Consider the following 17,732-nt stretch of genomic DNA (forward strand, 5'->3'; position numbering starts at 1 on the left):
CTGTGGACAGTAATCTCGCGTCAAAGCTCAAGGGTTTTCTGCAGCGAAATCTCTCGGATTACACTGTAAGGACTGTGTGCACTCACCATTTGCCACTATTCTATTAAATATTTTCCAAAGGCTGCAAACCTCCAGCAGCAAGAGCTTTCTGCCCAAGGACTGGAGTCAGTGATATCCTACCCTGTCTGTGCTGCCAGGGCCAGAAAACACCCCAAGGAGCTGCAAGCAGAGGAAATGTAGGCCAAAGCAGTACACTTCTCGTTTCTAATCCAGCTCTAATATAATTTTATTGGTGAAATGCAATTAAAAAGGGCTTTAAAATGCATGGGTCACTCAGATGTTCGGTTCAGCCATCCCACATACGTAGGAAATTGAAACAAAATCTGCCAAGCAGGCCATTGCGAGGATGTCCACTTAGCATCGCGTCCCATGGCACCAGCGCTGAAGCATCCTCACAGAGGACACGTGACTTTCCCGTTGCTAAGAGCAGCATCACCTCAGTTCTTTCCCACGGAAGCTCTGCATCCTGCCAGACAAAGTGGGTTGAGGCAGTCAATAATCACCATAACTTCCAGGGCAGCAACAACGGCACGTGGAAGGTTTTGACAGCATGAGCACAGGATGATGCGCAAACGAGGGTGTGTTTCGCAGTGTAGATCATACACACCTTTTCAGCAGCTCTGTCGTGGAGACACCCTCAGAACAGTTGTCTGTGCTGCTGCTGCTATCTTCTTCCGAGTCCCCTGAACTGCCAGTGGTCTCCACTGCCTTATTTCTCTTCTTTTTCTTCTTCTTCTTCTTGTCTTTGCTCTTGTGATTCTTGCTTTTCTTCTTATGCTGAAAGGCAGGAAAATAGAAAGGAGACAACATTTGGACAATCTCGACATAAACAGAAAGTGACATAAAAATAAACCAACCTTTTTTTCCTTGTGTCTCAGCTCCTTCTTGGCTTTATGCTTCTCTTTGCTTTTCTTCTTATGCACTTCTGCCTGGGTCCAAGATGAGATGGAAGACTGATGCTCCGGTCCTGTTAGGGGTATGGGGAATAATGAGAAAAAGAAAGAAAAAAAAAAAAAAACAACAGTATTTTTGTTCAAAAGATGACGATCAGAACACTGCTTGTTTCCCAGAGTGACCCGAAACACAAAAATGTCAGAGAAATATTGGTGCAATAATGAAAATGAGCTCAGATGACTTGTTAAAAATCATCACTGCGGACCAGAAGATGATGGTGGAGGTAGCCGTGGTCCAAACTCTTCCTCTTCCAGTTCTGGTTCTTGGGGAAGGGGGGGAGGAGGAGGAGGAGGGGCCGGATCAGGATATGTTACAGGGGGCTTGACCTCTGCAATGAAAACCAAGATGACTCTTTCATGAAACAGTTCTCCGAGATCAGCACCTCCTGTGACCGGGTCTCAAACTTCTATCTGCTGCAGTCTCTCACCTGGAACAGCTGAGCTGGAGGGAGGAAGGAGGGCGTGAGGGACAAGCTCCGTCTGCTCAGGACCACTTTCATTGTCCTCATCCTCACTTTCCTCCTCAGATGATGATTTCTCATCTGATGAGCTGGCAAAAATTGCTTTGAACAGATCCATGGGGGGTCTGTTGTCCTCTTCTCCTTCTACTGGCTCTGGTTTGGACTGCCATGAAAGAGAAACACAGAGATGGTGTAAACACTGATTTTGAACACCTAATTCCAGTTCTCATGGTGACTCAAAGCTGAAAAGCTTAAACGTACTGAAATTCTCATCGGGGGGAAGGGGGTGGATTTAAGTGTCTTAAGTCAATGCTATGATTTTTAAGGGAAAATACCAACTAAAATCACAATTACTGCACATAGCACAGTTCAAAGTGTTTAAACCGTAGTTTAATCAGCTACAGCATTGTCACTGACTAAGCGACTCAGATACTCTAGTATCCCTTGTTCGTCGGGTATGTGGGGTATCAGGTGAGCACCTCAAGTGTGGGCGTGGAGGTGGTCTCACTGCTCTGGCCCTGCTGTGGTGCTGAGGCTTCGCTGCGAGCCATGCTGAGGAACGTGCCGAGAGGATCCTTTGGTGGCTCAGCCTCAGCCGGTATGTCCCACCTTGACTTTTTACCAGGCTGTGCCGTCTTAGGTGTGCCTGATCGAATGGGAGACACACACCTGCATTAATACTGCAAACAAACATTTGACTCGGGCAAAAAAACAAAGAGGTATTTGCTCAACCTGTCTTTACAGCATGAAACCTGTAAGACAGAAAACCTGCATTAGTCACTAGCTGAAGTCATAGGGCTGCACGTCAAATCATTTCCCCAAGTTCCTTGGTTTGGCAATTTTTTGTGTTTTCACTTCCTCACTTTCCAGGTGGCCTTTGTATGATTGATTAACAATTGCCTTTGGTATGTTAGTTTTGTAGGAACAAGGAAGTAGAATATGCCAAGTAGTACACTATGTACTATGTGCAATGTAAACCTAATAAGCACTATTTGAAATACAGGTGAGGGGATGCGGTGGCGCAGTGGGTTGGACCACAGTCCTGCTCTCTGGTGGGTCTGGGGTTCGAGTCCCGCTTGGGGTGCCTTGCGACGGACTGGCGTCCCGTCCTGGGTGTGTCCCCTCCCCCTCCAGCCTTACGCCCTGAGTTGCCGGGTTGGGCTCCGGTTCCCCGTGACCCCGTATGGGACAAGCGGTTCTGAGAATGTGTGTGTGTGTGTGTGTGTGTGTGTGTGTGTGTGAAATACAGGTGGGGGGTGCGGTGGCGCAGTGGGTTGGACCGGGTCCTGCTTTCTGGTGGGTCTGGGATTCGAGTCCCGCTTGGGGTGCCTTGCGGCGGACTGGCGTCCCGTCCTGGGTGTGTCCCCTCCCCCTCCGGCCTTACGCCCTGAGTTGCCGGGTTAGGCTCCGGCTTCCCGCGACCCCGTATGGGACAAGCGGTTCAGAAAAATAGTGTGTGTGTGTGTGTGTGTGTGTGTGTGTGTGAGAAATACAGGTGGTCCCTAATTTAAAATGGAGTTACGCTCCCCGAAACCTATCATAAGTCGAAAATATTGTAAGACTGGGAGATGCGGATCGTTGTCGATGCCCTGCATCGCAAGAGAGTATCGCTTCGCATATCACCTGCCCAGGAAAAAATAAAAATTCAAAGTATGGTTTCTACCAAATTTCTATCGTCAGCTCACCATCGTAAAGTCGAAAAAATCATAAGTCAAACCATCGTAAATCGGAGACCACCTGTATGTAACTCTTAAATGATTATTTCTGTACTAGACTGATTGCGTTGGTTGTCCTAGACTGTCACCAGCTAGTTGTCATACAACCTTGTAAACAATTTTTTGGCTTCCACAAACCTGTACCTCAAAGTTGTGTTGGACAAGGAGAAGTGCAAAAAAAAGGAAGAAAAAAATTTTTGATACAAACCCAGTGGAGCTGCTGGTGCTGCATGCTGATTCCCATTGTCCCCTAGGCCACTGTCTGACAAGGTCAGGAAATTAAACACAGAAAACTTGTCTCTCTTCACCTTAGGCAGCCCCACCAAGCCAGACCTGGGAATACAGAGGATGCAAGATAGTCTCACTGCACTATGCACCCAACAAGAAGTCGGAGGTTGAGGAAGTGCTTTTGGCATGGGGTACACACCCAGGGTAAGGGTCTGGGATGTTGAACCTCTTGCAGAGCAGCTTGTCTGGATGCCACTCAAAGGTGTCCCGCGTCAACTTGCCAAACATTTTCATCCTCACTGCTGCCTGCTTGTCATCAACATCGTTCTGCAAGAAGGAGAGAATCATCTTATGTCAATGTGCTGCTACTCTCTGGCGGCTGGAGGACACCATCGCTGTTCCTCACCTCCTGGTCACGTGGCACCTCCACAGAGTTGTCGTCGTCCTGGTGCTTAGCCCGGGTGAACCTGCAAGACAGGCTGGAGCTGCTTGGCTTGTACAGCATGGCAGCCCGTACAAACTCGTCCCTCTCCCGGCCACGCTCCCACTCGGTCATGTTGGGGTCCAAACTGCTCTCCAAGGCATCTGGACCAGATCAGCAGAAGCAAACAAAGGACCTTTGGAGAAATGCTGCTAGCTTTGTATCATATTTTGCAAGACCGCAGGTGGGTAATGATATCTAACCACAATGTGACCAGTGGTCTACAAAAGATTTTGGTACTTCTTTTCTTAATGTTAATTCTTCATTTTTCTTTGCCTTATTTTCCACATCATTGGAGTTAAGAAACCTGGAGCACCGTTCACATGCACTAACTGGGTAAAACAAGAAATCCACAGAACAGAAACTGGCAGTTTTGCAGGTCAAAAGTTGCCCAGCCAGGATTTAGAGACCTCACTAAGGGTATGAAGCATGCTGGACAACAGCAGCCCTTGGGATGGAAACTGCCCACCCCACCCCCCTGCACATGCTCAGACTACCTTTCCGGCCCTGCTTCAGCTTGCTGATGTACAGGTCATAGCGTTCTTGCTTCTCTGGGTTTTTCTCGAATGGCCTGAAGGGCTGGGCAGTGTCCGCCGTTGGGCTTCTCCAGGCACTGAGGAGCCGTTCGGAGTCAGGTGGCTGGAAGCGACTCGAAAGGGCATTCCGGGAGAATGTTGTTGCTGCTGGAGCTGTGCTGGCTGTGACGATGGCCCCCCGACTCTCCTCGGGTGCAAAGGCAACCGTCTTCCGTTCTTCTGCTGACCGGCGGATGCCCTCTAAACGCTCTTTGTCCTTACTGTCCAGCAGGTCAAACACAGAGGTGGGCCCTGCAGAGAGGACAAGAAAAACGGTGTTTGGACAAATTAAATATGAAATATTTTACACTTCTGGGTGTGTAAACTATATAGGTCTATAAAATGAAAAGTCATCCCGTTTTCTCAATATTAGGTAGTGCATTCACATTTATTACTTCATTTACACTTATTCACTTAGACACTTTTGTCCAAAGCGACTTACAACGGATACTATGTAGTGTTACTAGTCCGCACACCTTATTCACCAAGGTGACTACATTGCTAGATACACTACTTAAAAGGGGCCACTCATCCATGCATCAGTGAAACACACACACACACTATAGGGGAACCTGAACAGCATGCCTTTGGACTGTGGGAGGAAACTGGAGCACCCGGAGGAAACCCACGCAGACACAGGGAGAACATGCAAACTCCACACAGAGCGAGCAGGGAACGAACCCATGTTCTCTTGCACCACCCAGGCACTGTGAGACAGCAGCGCTACTCGCTGTGCCACCGTGGAAGCCTTTGCGAAAGGCAACTTGTACTATTAAGATACAAATGCATTTCTTTAGTGATTACGCTACTTCGTGCTAAACGATCCAAAATACTACTTTATAAAGAAGAGTTTATTAGAAAAGGTTCTTCAAATGTGTAGGTGTGACACAAGCCTGTGCTCTCCAGAAGAACTCAGAACAAAGAGGAATGTGAGGCTCAAACAGCTTGAACAGAGTGTACAGCTCCAGTCTTCTCAGTGGCCAGACATCCCATTCAACACACTCCACCAGACTACCATCTCCCCAGGATCTGCACCTCTGAGCGAGCCTCTGAGATAAGATTATGAAGTCACTGGAATTATCTAAGAGACGTCACCAGACAAAGGAAATCCAGATCTTCAAAAGGTCTTGCAGTTCTTCTGTGAGGGGTACGGTGGGATATCGGACTGATGAAAGGAAAACAAAGGTATGAGCGCCAGCTTCCGGCCTCTGATAATAACAACACATCAGAGCGTTCTCAGGAAGGCTTACGGATGCCACATTATACCTTCAGGTCCACAGTCCTCTTTCAGCAACTGTGTCCTCAAATGAGGTCGTGAACATGGTCTATTCTGACTCAATGCCCCAGCCTCACTTGAGACAAAGGAGTAGCTCTTTCAGAGTTAGGAGATGAATTCATCTCAAACTGTCCCATCAATTGTTCCTAGAAATCTCTCACAAAATGTGAGAAAATCAATGGTCTGCCCAGCTGGCGCCCATTCTGTTGAACACAACTGATCACAATTGACAGCTCTGCCCAACTGTCCAACACATAAGGAGTGAAGTCACATGACATGACCACAAAGCTGATAACTGAACTTTGGTCTAAGGTGCTGAAGTTAGGAGCTTGTGAATACCACCACAACAACCCAGATGTTTTCAGGAGGAGGAACTCTAAAGTAGGATTCAGACCAACCCCGATCAAGAAGTCTGGTTCCAGAGTCCACGTTATGTGTAGAAGTCAAACCAACTATATCTAGCTGGTACTTATTTGCCTCCTGCATCAGCTCAGGCATCAACCCCACAAGAGAGGTGACATTTCCTACTCCCAAAACCATGACGGAGTAACGGGTAAAAATGCTGTTACACACAATAGAAGCCCATTGTATGCAAAAAGGGTACATATTTCCGAAAGCCATTGTAGCTATTTTTCATTGTGCGGGAACCAGTTATATAAGGGATAAATGTACATAAACTTGTGCATCAGTGCTACAGTTCCTCCAAAACACATCTGCAATAATGCTAACAATAAGAAATGGGTCAATAAGGAGCTTAATGATATCTACTAGATGAAAAAAGAGGGATAGTCTGAAACAATTGCAGAAATGGATAATTGGGGGTAGGAAACAGAAAAAGTACAGAATAAGCTTCAACTTAATAATGTTAAAAGATTAGGGGAGGGATGAAGTTGATTACTGCCCATTGGCAAGAAATGATAATGCAGCAACTCTTCAGCCTGCTGAACGCATTTTTTAATCAATGCAGATCGATGCAAGAATGAGCTGATGTCCCACAGAGGCTTGATACCGCGTGTCGGTCCGTTGCATCGTGTTCCGCACATCCCCTTTTTGACTTAGCCTTCAGAAAGTGCCTTTAATATGAAAAACTATGTTCACTGTACTGCCTTACAAGAATTCTGCACATCAGACCAGAATGACTTAAGGCAAGTGCCCCTTCACAAACCTTTCTGTTGATGCACCTGAAATAGAATATGACCATTTCTGTAACTGTTGGTTTGATGGTTGTAGTTCGCATGATGGCGCCGCGGATGGCCGCCTCGGTGTGGAGCTCCACAGTTGTTTTACTGTTTTTGTTAGTTTGCCCTGTCTTTAGTTATACTCCGACAATCAGCTTTACCAGGGAAGAACTGCTGAACATTCGGCAGTACACACCACCCGACATTTTACCGGTTTTCGACTATTCTGACGTTTTGCTGGACATTGTAGTCGGAGGTGCAGCGGCGCTGCTCAAGCGCTCCAAGCGCTCCAAGACGCGCAAGCGCGGAAAGCGAGCCGGCGCGCTTGTCAAGCTCTGAAAGCGCGGCTTTAGAACAGCGCTGCCTAGTATCCATCTGGCGAACCTCCGCTCCTTACCCAACAAAATGGACGAACTTTTCCTCCTGTCCCAAAGAAACAAGGACTTTTTCAACTCTGCTGCTCTGTGCTTCACGGAAACCTGGCTGAATGAAGCCATTCCGGACAGCGCGCTACATCTGCCGGGCTTCCAGCTGTTCAGAGCAGATCGCGACGCGGAATCAGCGGGGAAATCACGTGGCGGTGGGACATGCTTCTACATCAACGAAAGGTGGTGTACAGATGTGACAGCGTTGAAGAAGATGTGCTGTCCCGACCTAGAAGCGCTCTTCATCAACTGCAAGCCCTTCTACTCGCCGCGGGAGTTTTCCTCGTTCATCCTCGTAAGTGTTTACATTCCACCGCAGGCGTGCGTGAACGCAGCGCTGCAACAGCTGGGCGACCAGATCACTGACACAGAGCAACAACACCCGGACTCTGTTATAATCATTCTCGGGGACTTTAATAAAGCAAATCTCTCCCGTGAACTGCCAAAATACAGACAGCATATTACATGTCCCACCAGAGACAGTAATATTTTGGACCACTGCTACACCACAGTAAAGGATGCATATCACTCTGTTCCACGGGCAGCTTTGGGGCTCTCTGATCACTGCCTGGTTCATCTTATACCGACCTACAGGCAGAAACTGAAATCAGCTAAACCTGTAATAAGGACTGTTAAAAGATGGACTGGGGAAGCAGAGCAGGACCTACAAGCCTGCTTCGAGTGCACTGACTGGAGTGTTTTTGAGGCTGCTGCTAGCGATCTGGATGAGCTCACAGACTCTGTAACATCATACGTCAGTTTCTGTGAGGATATGTGCATCCCTACCAGGACTCGTTTAACATACAAGAGTGACAAACCGTGGTTCACTGCAAAACTCAGACAGCTTCGTCAGGCCAAAGAAGACGCCTACAAGAACGGGGACAGAGTCTTGTATAAACAGGCCAAAAACACTATGGCAAAGGAGATCAGAGTGGCTAAGAGAAACTACTCTGAAAAGCTGAAGAAACAGTTTTCAGCCAACGATCCTGCGTCGGTGTGGAAAGGCATGAAAGACATCGGAAATTACAAGACACCACCCCCCGGCACCATGTCAACTCAACAACTAGCCGACGATTTGAATGAGTTTTATTGCAGGTTTGATAAACCCTGTCTCACACCCTACACCCATTCAGACCCTCTCTCCACCAATCACTTAACAACTCAAGTAACCCCCACCTCCCCCCCTCCTGTACCTTTGATCTGCGAAGAGGAGGTGCGTCGGGTCTTCATCAAACAGAAGACAAGGAAAGCACCAGGCCCAGACGGTGTCTCACCGGCCTGCCTAAAAACCTGTGCTGACCAGCTGGCCCCTATCTTCACAAAGATCTTCAACAGATCACCGGAGCTGTGCGAAGTTCCTTCCTGCTTCAAACGCTCCACCATCATCCCCATCCCAAAGAAACCCAAAATCACAGGACTTAATGACTACAGACCTGTCGCCTTAACATCTGTGGTCATGAAGTCACTTGAAAAACTGGTGTTGGACTACCTGAAAGACATCACTGGACCCTTGCTGGACCCCCTGCAGTTTGCTTACCGAGCAAACAGGTCTGTGGATGATGCAGTCAACATGGGACTGCACTACATTCTGCAACATCTGGACAAACCAGGGACTTATGCGAGAATCCTGTTCGTGGACTTCAGCTCAGCCTTCAACACCATCATCCCACACCTCCTCCTGTCCAAATTAACCCAACTCTCCGTGCCCACCTCCATCTGTCAGTGGATCACCAACTTTCTGACAGACAGGCAGCAGATAGTGAGGCTGGGAAAATTCTCATCCGAAACTCGCACAATCAGTACTGGAGCCCCCCAGGGATGTGTGCTCTCCCCACTGCTCTTCTCCCTGTACACCAACGACTGCACCGCGAAGGACCCCTCTGTCAAACTCCTGAAGTTTGCAGACGACACCACACTCATCGGCCTCATCCGGAATGGCGACGAGTCTGCCTATAGACAGGAGGTCCAAGAGCTGGCTGTCTGGTGCAGTCATAACAACCTGGAGCTGAACACGCTCAAAACAGTGGAGATGATCGTAGACTTCAGGAGAAACACCTCAGCATTATCCCCACTCACCATCATGAACAGCACTGTGGCAACAGTGGAGTCATTCAGGTTCCTGGGCACCACCATCTCACAGGACCTGAAGTGGGAGCCCCACATAGACTCCATTGTGAAGAAGGCCCAGCAGAGGTTGTACTTCCTTCGTCAGCTGAGGAAGTTCAACCTGCCACAGGAGCTACTGCTGCAATTCTACTCTGCAGTCATTGAGTCCGTCCTCTGCACCTCTATAACTGTCTGGTTCGGCTCAGCTACGAAGTCTGACATCAGAAGACTGCAGCGGATAGTTCGGACTGCCGGAAGAATCATCGGCACATCCCCCCCAGCTCTCCAAGAACTGCACTCGTCCAGAGTCAGTAAAAGGGCGAGCAAAATCATTCTAGACCCCTCACATCCAGGCCACTTCCTTTTCGAACCCTTGCCATCTGGCCGGCGCTACAGAGCACTGTGCACCAGGACAGCCAGGCATAAGAAAAGTTTCTTTCCTCAGGCCATCTACCTCATGAACACCTAAATCTCTCCCCTAGAGAGTAAACCGTGCAATACATAATGCTATTTATATTTATAACTATTTATCACATTTCTCTTACACTCCCTTGCATTTGTATCTAGCGACTATTTTTTGTATATTGGGTACTTTATATTTTTTAAATATTTTTTATCCTTTGCTCACATACTCTATCTTCTCATCTGTGTCTTGTCACTGTCATTCTGTCTGTGCTGTGGTAGTTCCTGTCACCAAGACAAATTCCTTGTATGTGCGAACATACTTGGCAATAAAGCTCGTTCTGATTCTGATTCTGATTATTTTGCTGTAACTGTTGCACATGATTCAAAATCTTAACATACTAAGGGTACTCCCATGAAGAGTATGCAGAAAGGGTAGTGAAAATTTCAGTGGCGAAAATAAGAAAACGTCACCCCCTTTTTAGCATCAGCTGCTATAAAGGAAACAAACAGTTTCAAAATTCCTTGATCAGATGGATAGTGGATTATTTGACATTAAGAACACATGATGTTTGCTTCAAGTATCAGTGTAAGACTGTACTAGACCAATGTGAGAAGAGCTCTAGGCACACAGTTTAAATGTTAGAACTCTTGTCATCTTCACACATTTCTGGTAGATACCACATGTGAGACAACTCAATTTATACAGAAGGTCAATCAAGCGAATGATCAATCAAGCGATTACAAACACATGGCACATGTCTTTTGGAGAGACAGAACCAGTACCTTTGAGAGATGATTCCCCCAGGAGACTTCTCCTCTGAGAGGCATCCAGCTGATGCCGTCCCTTCTCTGCGCTTTCTGTGGACATCTGCCCCCCTGAAACGAGCAAGGCCTGGGCCACTATGGGGCTGACATTAGCTACGTCTACAACAGGGCGGAAGTAGTGCATGGGCCTGAAGTCCCGGGGCAGGTCTGGGGGAGGGAATATCTGCAAAATAGTTAGATTGAGAGAGATGAGCTAACCACAAATCATGAAGAAATTAATATCTTTAGCATCTGTTACAAAGCAAGACTCAGTGATCATGCAATGCATAAATTGTACTTTTGCTGAGATGTACGTTGCTTTGGACAAAAGCGTCTGCTAAATGAATAAATGTAAATGAGCAAGGCAGCATAGGTACAGGTGGGTGGGGGAGGGTCTCATTATACCGACATTTAAATAACCATATCAGTTTACATACGTAAATCACATAACTTACCGACTTGGCCTCAGGGGCTTTAGAAGCCAAAGTAAAACCCTCCAAGATTTTACCAAGGTAAGACGCTTCTGTATTGGATCCTGCCAGAAATGGAAAAAAGATTCAAACAGTTTCACTAACAAGGGAATCAAACCAGATATTTGAAAGAGGGTGTTTAAGCTTACAAGCGGAAAAAAGAACACAAGGTACAACAACCTGAACAGGAGTTTGGGGAGTCACCATATACTTATGTGCTGTTAAGTGGTCCTAATTCCTTCCTGAAAACTGACCAAATTTCGAAAAACGAAATAATGAAATGACTACCCATTACTTCTTATGGGGAAAAATGACTATTTATCCTAAGCCCACACCAAGTTCACCCCAATGTTATAAGCACAAAACTGTCCAATATGGTAAAATGGAATGAATAACTTTTTTTTAAAAATTTTTTTAAAAATTACACTGGACCTGCAAAAATTTTCTGAATAGCACGTGTCTGCTGAACTTTTTTGAATTGCACTGATGTGCGCAAAGATTTTTAAATCTTGCGTGCAGTTGTATAAGCAAATATATGTGGCGTGTGTAGCTGAACGCTTATTCTCAGTTCAGCCCCCAGAGCATGAATAAGTTTCACAGTGGAACACTGTGGTAATACCTTTCTTCTTCTGGTTGTATTGCTCTGGTGCAGTCCAGCCATAAAGTCCATCTCCTGGCTCCTCCCCTCCCAAGACGGAGTCATAATTAGAGAGCGTGTCTCTGTGGTAGATATCTTCGTCATCATCTTCCAGAGCTCCCACACCGAATGCCTACAAAATGGAGGGGAAACACAGAAATAAATGAGGTTAAAATACATTTGCGTGCCACAGACAAGATTAGCAGGTCATCTTCCACTTCTACCTGGCTACAGCTTCTTCTTGTCCTCAAAGAATGTCTGCATCTCACACATAACTTCCCATATCTCCCAAGGAGTAAATGTACCAATACTGAAAAGTCAATATCAGCTAAATTACAGGAACATTTAACTGAAGGTTTTCTCTTCCAGACTGCTATGACAAGTCTGATGGAGTGATAACGCAAAGCTGTGTTTGAGCCAACCTGTCCAGACACACCAGCCCTGCGCCTGTGCCTCATCTGGTTGTCCCCAAACAAGCTGCTGGTCCTGTCGGAGTCCAGGGTAAACAGGTCAACGTGTCCTGTGCTGGACACACCCATTAGCGCCTGCTGGGGGTCCAGGCCCCTGTAACCCAGCCCGTGTAAGTCATCCTTGGGAGTGAAATCAATAGGTGTGACATCTTTTGGAGCAAAGGTCACATTTTCAGGGACGTAATCATCTTCCTCCTGTTGAAAACAAAGTAAATTAGAAATCCCAAGAGTTTTCCATGATCTTTTTTCCTTTTCATTATTCAAATCCTTTAATCCAAGTGACAGTTACCTGTGCCTACATATATACTGCCTTCTGAAAGTGTTCACCATCATCTACATTATCCAATTATGCTTTTCACAAAATAAAGTACAGATGAATACTTTCTGATGACAGTGTAGAGGCTTCATTCCAATGGAATTTCTCTGATTGGATTAAATATGCTTTAGGAGTCTGGGGGTAATCAGTCCTATGGGCTGTTATGTTTACTCTTGTCTCTCTTGGTTAGCATCTACATTTGATTTACTTGGCTGATAGATAAGGCTTTCCTTTGGTTTTTAACATGTTTTGCTTTAGGGCTCATTAATATGATAGACAATGGTTTAGCACTATGACAAAAAGTCACAAAATATGTGAGAGCTGCTGGTGAGTGGCACACAGCACAAGACAATAGATGTACAGGAGCAGCCACACCATGCTTACCGTGTGTGGTGCTCGATGGCAACCAGGCTCGTGACATTCTCCTTAGGCCTTTCTCGGAACCGTGAGCCGATAGCTTGTTTTGCATACTTTAACAAATAAATTACATGTGCTTCCATGCGTATGTTGCCATTATATAAATGTTTAGACAAGCCTGTATTTTGTTTACTACGCAGGTTAATCACCTTTAGAAAAAGGAACTATAAGGTGGGACACTGCCAGTACTACAAGTCTGCCTCCTTTCCTGATCATAGCAGCCTATTACATTCACACTTATCCACAAGGAGGACAAGACAAGAACTATATTTCCTGATTACCTCAGATTCTTCTGAGCCATTTGGTGGTAAAGCACAGCCATAAACCCTTGGCCCACCATCTGTAAATAAGAGAAGCCGTGTTACAGGACTCCAGCCTCAGTGAGCAACTTCAGATGGGACCAGGGAATACTGGAGCTGTCAGGCTGCTTCAGAATCTCAACCTCCTCTCCTCTTACACAGGTGACAACTCACCAGCTTTCTGGGTCCGGGGCTTCCTCTTTGCTCTGGGTCCAACTCCCTGCCCCTCCTTCCAGCCCATCTTCCTTAACAGTTCTATGCCCACTGAGGTCCTGACAGAGAGAAGACATACACTGGCTGGTCAGCACAGCTACATATAAAGACAGGTTCCTCTCGCATCACCACAAGTCCAAAACCATACCACCCCATGACTTGGCGTGAAAGTACAAACTGCCAAGTTTCTTGACCCTCTGCATTAAACAAAATAAATATTAATTATGAAAAGACACTGGTACTCTACAGGATCTGAAACTACAATGTCACTCCTGAAAGGTTTTTTTTTTTCTCGGTAAAATGATAACAAATAATGATGCATATTACCTGGCTGGAGAAATTAGGTCCTCCAGGACATTGTCTCCAGGGATGGGGGCCACCAGAGAGCTCAAGGCACGTGCCTTGTCCCTAATCTGGTCCCTGGGTCCTGAGGCAAAGTCCTCAGTAGTTGTGATTTCACTGGGTGCTATACCATGCTCACTAAAATCCTGCAAATAAAAACTGATTATAATCTCACTGAAATGTACAGACAGGGATGGGGATAACAGGCTTTGCAGTTAAGCGCCAACACTGAGCCTCCCAGTAATGTCACAGGAGTTTCATACCACCACATTTAATGCAGTAAATATACATATTGGTAGAACAACCTAATGTAGGTATCACATTTTTAATCTGTGGTTCAGCAGCAGAAAGCACAAACTAAGCTGAGTGGTTATACTTGTATATTTGTTCATATTCACTCACAGTAAGAACAAATGTCTACAGAATTACATTTTCATTTACTAATTTTTTTCTTATACAGTGCTTCATCCTAAAACCAGACTCAGACCACATTCAAGGTTACAAATGAAGCAAATAAACTGTCACATACAACATATTTGCAAGAAACTTTAAACTAATTAAAGTAATCACTACAACTATTTATTCATTTAGATGACTCTCTTACTGAAACTGACTTGTGTTAAGTTACTTAAAGAGCGTTAACTATTTCAACAGCTAGGTAATTTTTACTGGAGCAATTCCAGATAAGTGGATTGCTTGAGAATTACCTCATCATCCATAAAATCTTCAGGTCTTGCATTAACCTTTGCAGCTTTCTGCTGTCGAGAAGATATAAATGTGGAAGGCGTCCATCCTACCAAAAGAGAACAGCAGCATTGATCTCCAAGCTGAATGCATGAGTCTCCATCTTTGAAAGTAAGTCAGTACCATCAGGGTTGAACAGAACTGGTGAATAACACAAAGTGTGGGAGATGGTGGTGGAGCACCCACCTTCTTTGGAGCCCACAGTGTTGAAGTATCCTGCTGAGAAACCGCCGGTGAAGGCACCATGGAACCTCTTGTATCGTCCTTTCTCATCCTTCACTGTCTGCTCGTGAATGGGCACTGGCTTCTTCACTGGTGCATCTTAAGCAGGAGAACCGGGGTCAACCATCAGTGGCAAGAACACACATACAGCACAGAAACTAAAGTCCCATGCAGAAAATTTTTACATGCTTATTATATATAAAATCATTTTTGAGAATGGACCAAACATCAAACAACCAGAAAATTAAATTCTTTCCGATGGAGAGAAAAATTCCAATTCATTCCAAGTCGATTCCAGTTTCACCGAAAAGCACTAAATGACGCCTAATATCACGACGGAAAAATTGTGTAAGACATTAAAATAAAATGAACATTATACATACATTCTTCATTCTTTGCAGTTTGTTCCCAGAAAATAAATAAATAAATAAATAAATTTGATTGCACTGGCAAAGCTTCTCGTCCTGGTTGTGGTAGCAAACGGGTTTATACAGAAAATGCTTTTCCCACCATTCGACATCTCAGTTTTTCTTCCGGGGGAGGGTGGTGGTGCAGCGGACTTGGCCACATCCTGCTCTTGGGTGGGACAGGGGTTCAAGTCTTGCTTGGGGTGACTTACGATGGACTGTCGTCCCGTCCTGGGTGTGTCCCCTTCCCCTCCAGCCCCTCACCCTGCGCTGCCGGGTTCGGCTTCGGCTCGCCGCGACCCCGCTCGGGACAAGCGGTTTTGGCCAGTGTGTGTGTTTTTCTTTCAGTCCAAATTATTATTAAACAAATACATTGGAAAAAAATATTTTATAGTTTCTGAAGATTCTCTGTGTCTAAATGGAAACAGAAAGGTAATCACAGATATTTTGTTTTAGGTAAAGAACAATATGAATGGTCTAACGTATACTGAATAAATGTAACAAAAAAAAAAAAAAGATTTATAAAGTAAACTTGTAATGTGTGGGTAGAATGACTTGAGGAAGATGGCAGGTTTCAATAAATAATGAGAAAACCAAAGCGCAATGCAAAGCTAAGAACAGTAACATATGAATAGACAAGTTTAAGTGAGGCGAAGGCGGGTCTGACTGACAGCGTGGGTACGTGGTTCCCACAATGCAGTTCGCCTCACAAGCTTCCTCACGGTGTTTTCAAACCGATCCCTGTTTAAATTATTGGGCCGAAAGCGAATTAAATATTGTAACGACCCACGTTACTGCTTTAATGTAAATAGTTGCATTATGGGAAATTTGTAAATAATGTTCGTAACCGCTGGGGTTACGTCGGGGGGAAATGGTGGGTTGACTGGCTGCCACTGTGTTAAAGAGAGCTTAGGGGCGCTAAGGCAGGCTGGCTATAAGCGCAGGTCTTGGAGGAAAAGGGGTCCTCGGACCGAGAGCATTATTCCCTTTGTGTTGGTGTTCAAATAAACCGTTCGTTATGAACGCTGCCTCCGCGTCCTTCTTCGCCCCATCCAAACCCACGGCGCTGCGCGCCACAATATACTGCACCCTCCACTTATGAACACAACTGGAAAAAGAAGTCTGTGTTCGTAACTCCAACATTCCGGTTTACAACCAAAGACGTTTAAACACACATTGGCATGCAATAATAATTATTTCACGATTATATATTAGGATGGGAAGGAAGGTCACGGCGTCTGAATACACTCTGTGGGAGTGTAAATATTAACAGTTGGTTGTAAAAGTAAAAATATTTTTTAGGTTGACGTTTGTTATTTTTACAGCGCCGCATGCCATCTGTCTGTGTCACGTGAATTTTTTGTTTTTCGCTGCGTTCAGCCGTACCGCGTACAACAGAGAAATACACAGGGATTTTTTCTGAGGAGAAATATGTCCACAATTATAAGGAACCGACTCCCGAGAGCGTCAGGCTACACGGGAGGCGCAGAAAACGCGTCCATTACCTTCCTCGAGCGGCTCCAGAGGAGTTCCATACGTGACGAAGTCCTGCTCTTCTTCACCGTCCGACGCCATGTTCGCGTGCCGACGGGGGCCCTCCGCGGCCAAAAAGCGCTTTGCGGGGAAACAAACGAAACGCCAAAACGCTCCGGTGACGCGCCACAGTTTCGGTGTTGTTCCCCGATAGCATCCGCAGTCATTCCTCTAGAGCTGCTGTTACGAGAATTATTTATGATACACAAACCACGCTATGACTGAAAAGTGCAAAACTCCAAGCAAACTATTCTTGCACAACCCAAAATAAAAAACACCAAGACAAAGTAAAGCTGGTGAAAAGTTAGTTTTCATCTGTTGGTGAAAACACACACCACGTACCGTTCGATACACCGACAAATGAACTTTTCACAAGTTTTGACTAATTTTGCATCAGACCTTGCTATTGGTTTACGTACATATGGAAGTTGCATGTCCTCCCCGTGTCTGAGTGGGTTTCTTCTGGGTGCTCTGGTTTCCTCCCACAGTCCAAAGACATGCTGTTCAGGTTCACCCATAGTGTGTGAGTTACAGAGAGAGAGAGAGAGTATGTTCCACTGATGTATGGATGAGTGACCCAGTGTAAGTAGTGCATCTAGCAGTGTAAGTCACCATGGTGAATAAGGTGTGTGGACTGATAACATTACATAGAGTTCATTGGAAATTGCTTTGGAGGAAAGTGTCTGCTAAATAAATGTAAAGGTAATAAACACTCACTGCAGGCAATTAGTTCCCTGAAAGACAGGTCTTTGGACTGTGGGAGGAAACCAGTTTTTAATGCACTCTTTCATTATTAATACTTATAGTAATCTGCTCTTTCCTTACTCATATTCCCACGGTTCTGTGGCACTGTCCCTGCACACCACATGTCATTGCTTCAAGCATTACTACGTTATTTGTTTACTGACACTGTCAGTAGTGTAATCCCTGTCTTTACTTAACAATTACAGAATGCACATATGGAAAGATCTGGAACCGTGTGCCTTACAGGCAAG

General features: G+C 45.6%; 1 protein-coding gene across 2 annotated transcripts; it reads right to left on the minus strand.

Moving 5' to 3' along the window:
* Positions 1–264: 264 nt before the first annotated feature.
* Positions 265–16,799, minus strand: gpatch1 (G patch domain containing 1). Of its 2 annotated transcripts, XM_018763135.1 has the most exons (20): positions 16,710–16,799; positions 14,762–14,896; positions 14,539–14,624; positions 13,817–13,977; positions 13,451–13,548; positions 13,259–13,317; positions 12,197–12,439; positions 11,757–11,907; positions 11,123–11,202; positions 10,647–10,851; positions 4,396–4,725; positions 3,824–4,002; positions 3,617–3,744; positions 3,398–3,522; positions 1,954–2,120; positions 1,442–1,637; positions 1,220–1,342; positions 918–1,027; positions 668–837; positions 265–526 (listed from the first exon to the last, which is right to left on the minus strand). In XM_018763135.1, exons 1-20 carry the CDS (start codon positions 16,777–16,779, stop codon positions 493–495), a joined length of 2,850 nt encoding a protein of 949 aa, XP_018618651.1. In that variant the 5' UTR covers positions 16,780–16,799; the 3' UTR covers positions 265–492. The 2 variants fall into 2 exon arrangements, with proteins under 2 accessions (XP_018618651.1, XP_018618650.1); XM_018763134.1 differs by having other exon boundaries at positions 668–1,027.
* Between the last annotated feature and the right edge of the window lie 933 nt (positions 16,800–17,732).

Source organism: Scleropages formosus, chromosome 11 (assembly GCF_900964775.1).
Source record: "Scleropages formosus chromosome 11, fSclFor1.1, whole genome shotgun sequence".
NCBI classification, from domain to species: Eukaryota; Metazoa; Chordata; class Actinopteri; order Osteoglossiformes; family Osteoglossidae; genus Scleropages; species Scleropages formosus.

Bases quoted from the DNA above. Each gene is read 5' to 3' on its own strand.
- gpatch1 (XM_018763134.1), bottom strand. From the start codon at position 16,779: ATGGCGTCGGACGGTGAAGAAGAGCAGGACTTCGTCACGTATGGAACT. The intron at 14,897-16,709 runs GTAATGGACGCG...CTCCTGCTTAAG, and splicing joins TCTGGAGCCGCTCGAGGAAG to ATGCACCAGTGAAGAAGCCA. The intron at 1,638-1,953 runs GTGCTCACCTGA...CTTTCATGGCAG, and splicing joins CCTCCACGCCCACACTTGAG to TCCAAACCAGAGCCAGTAGA.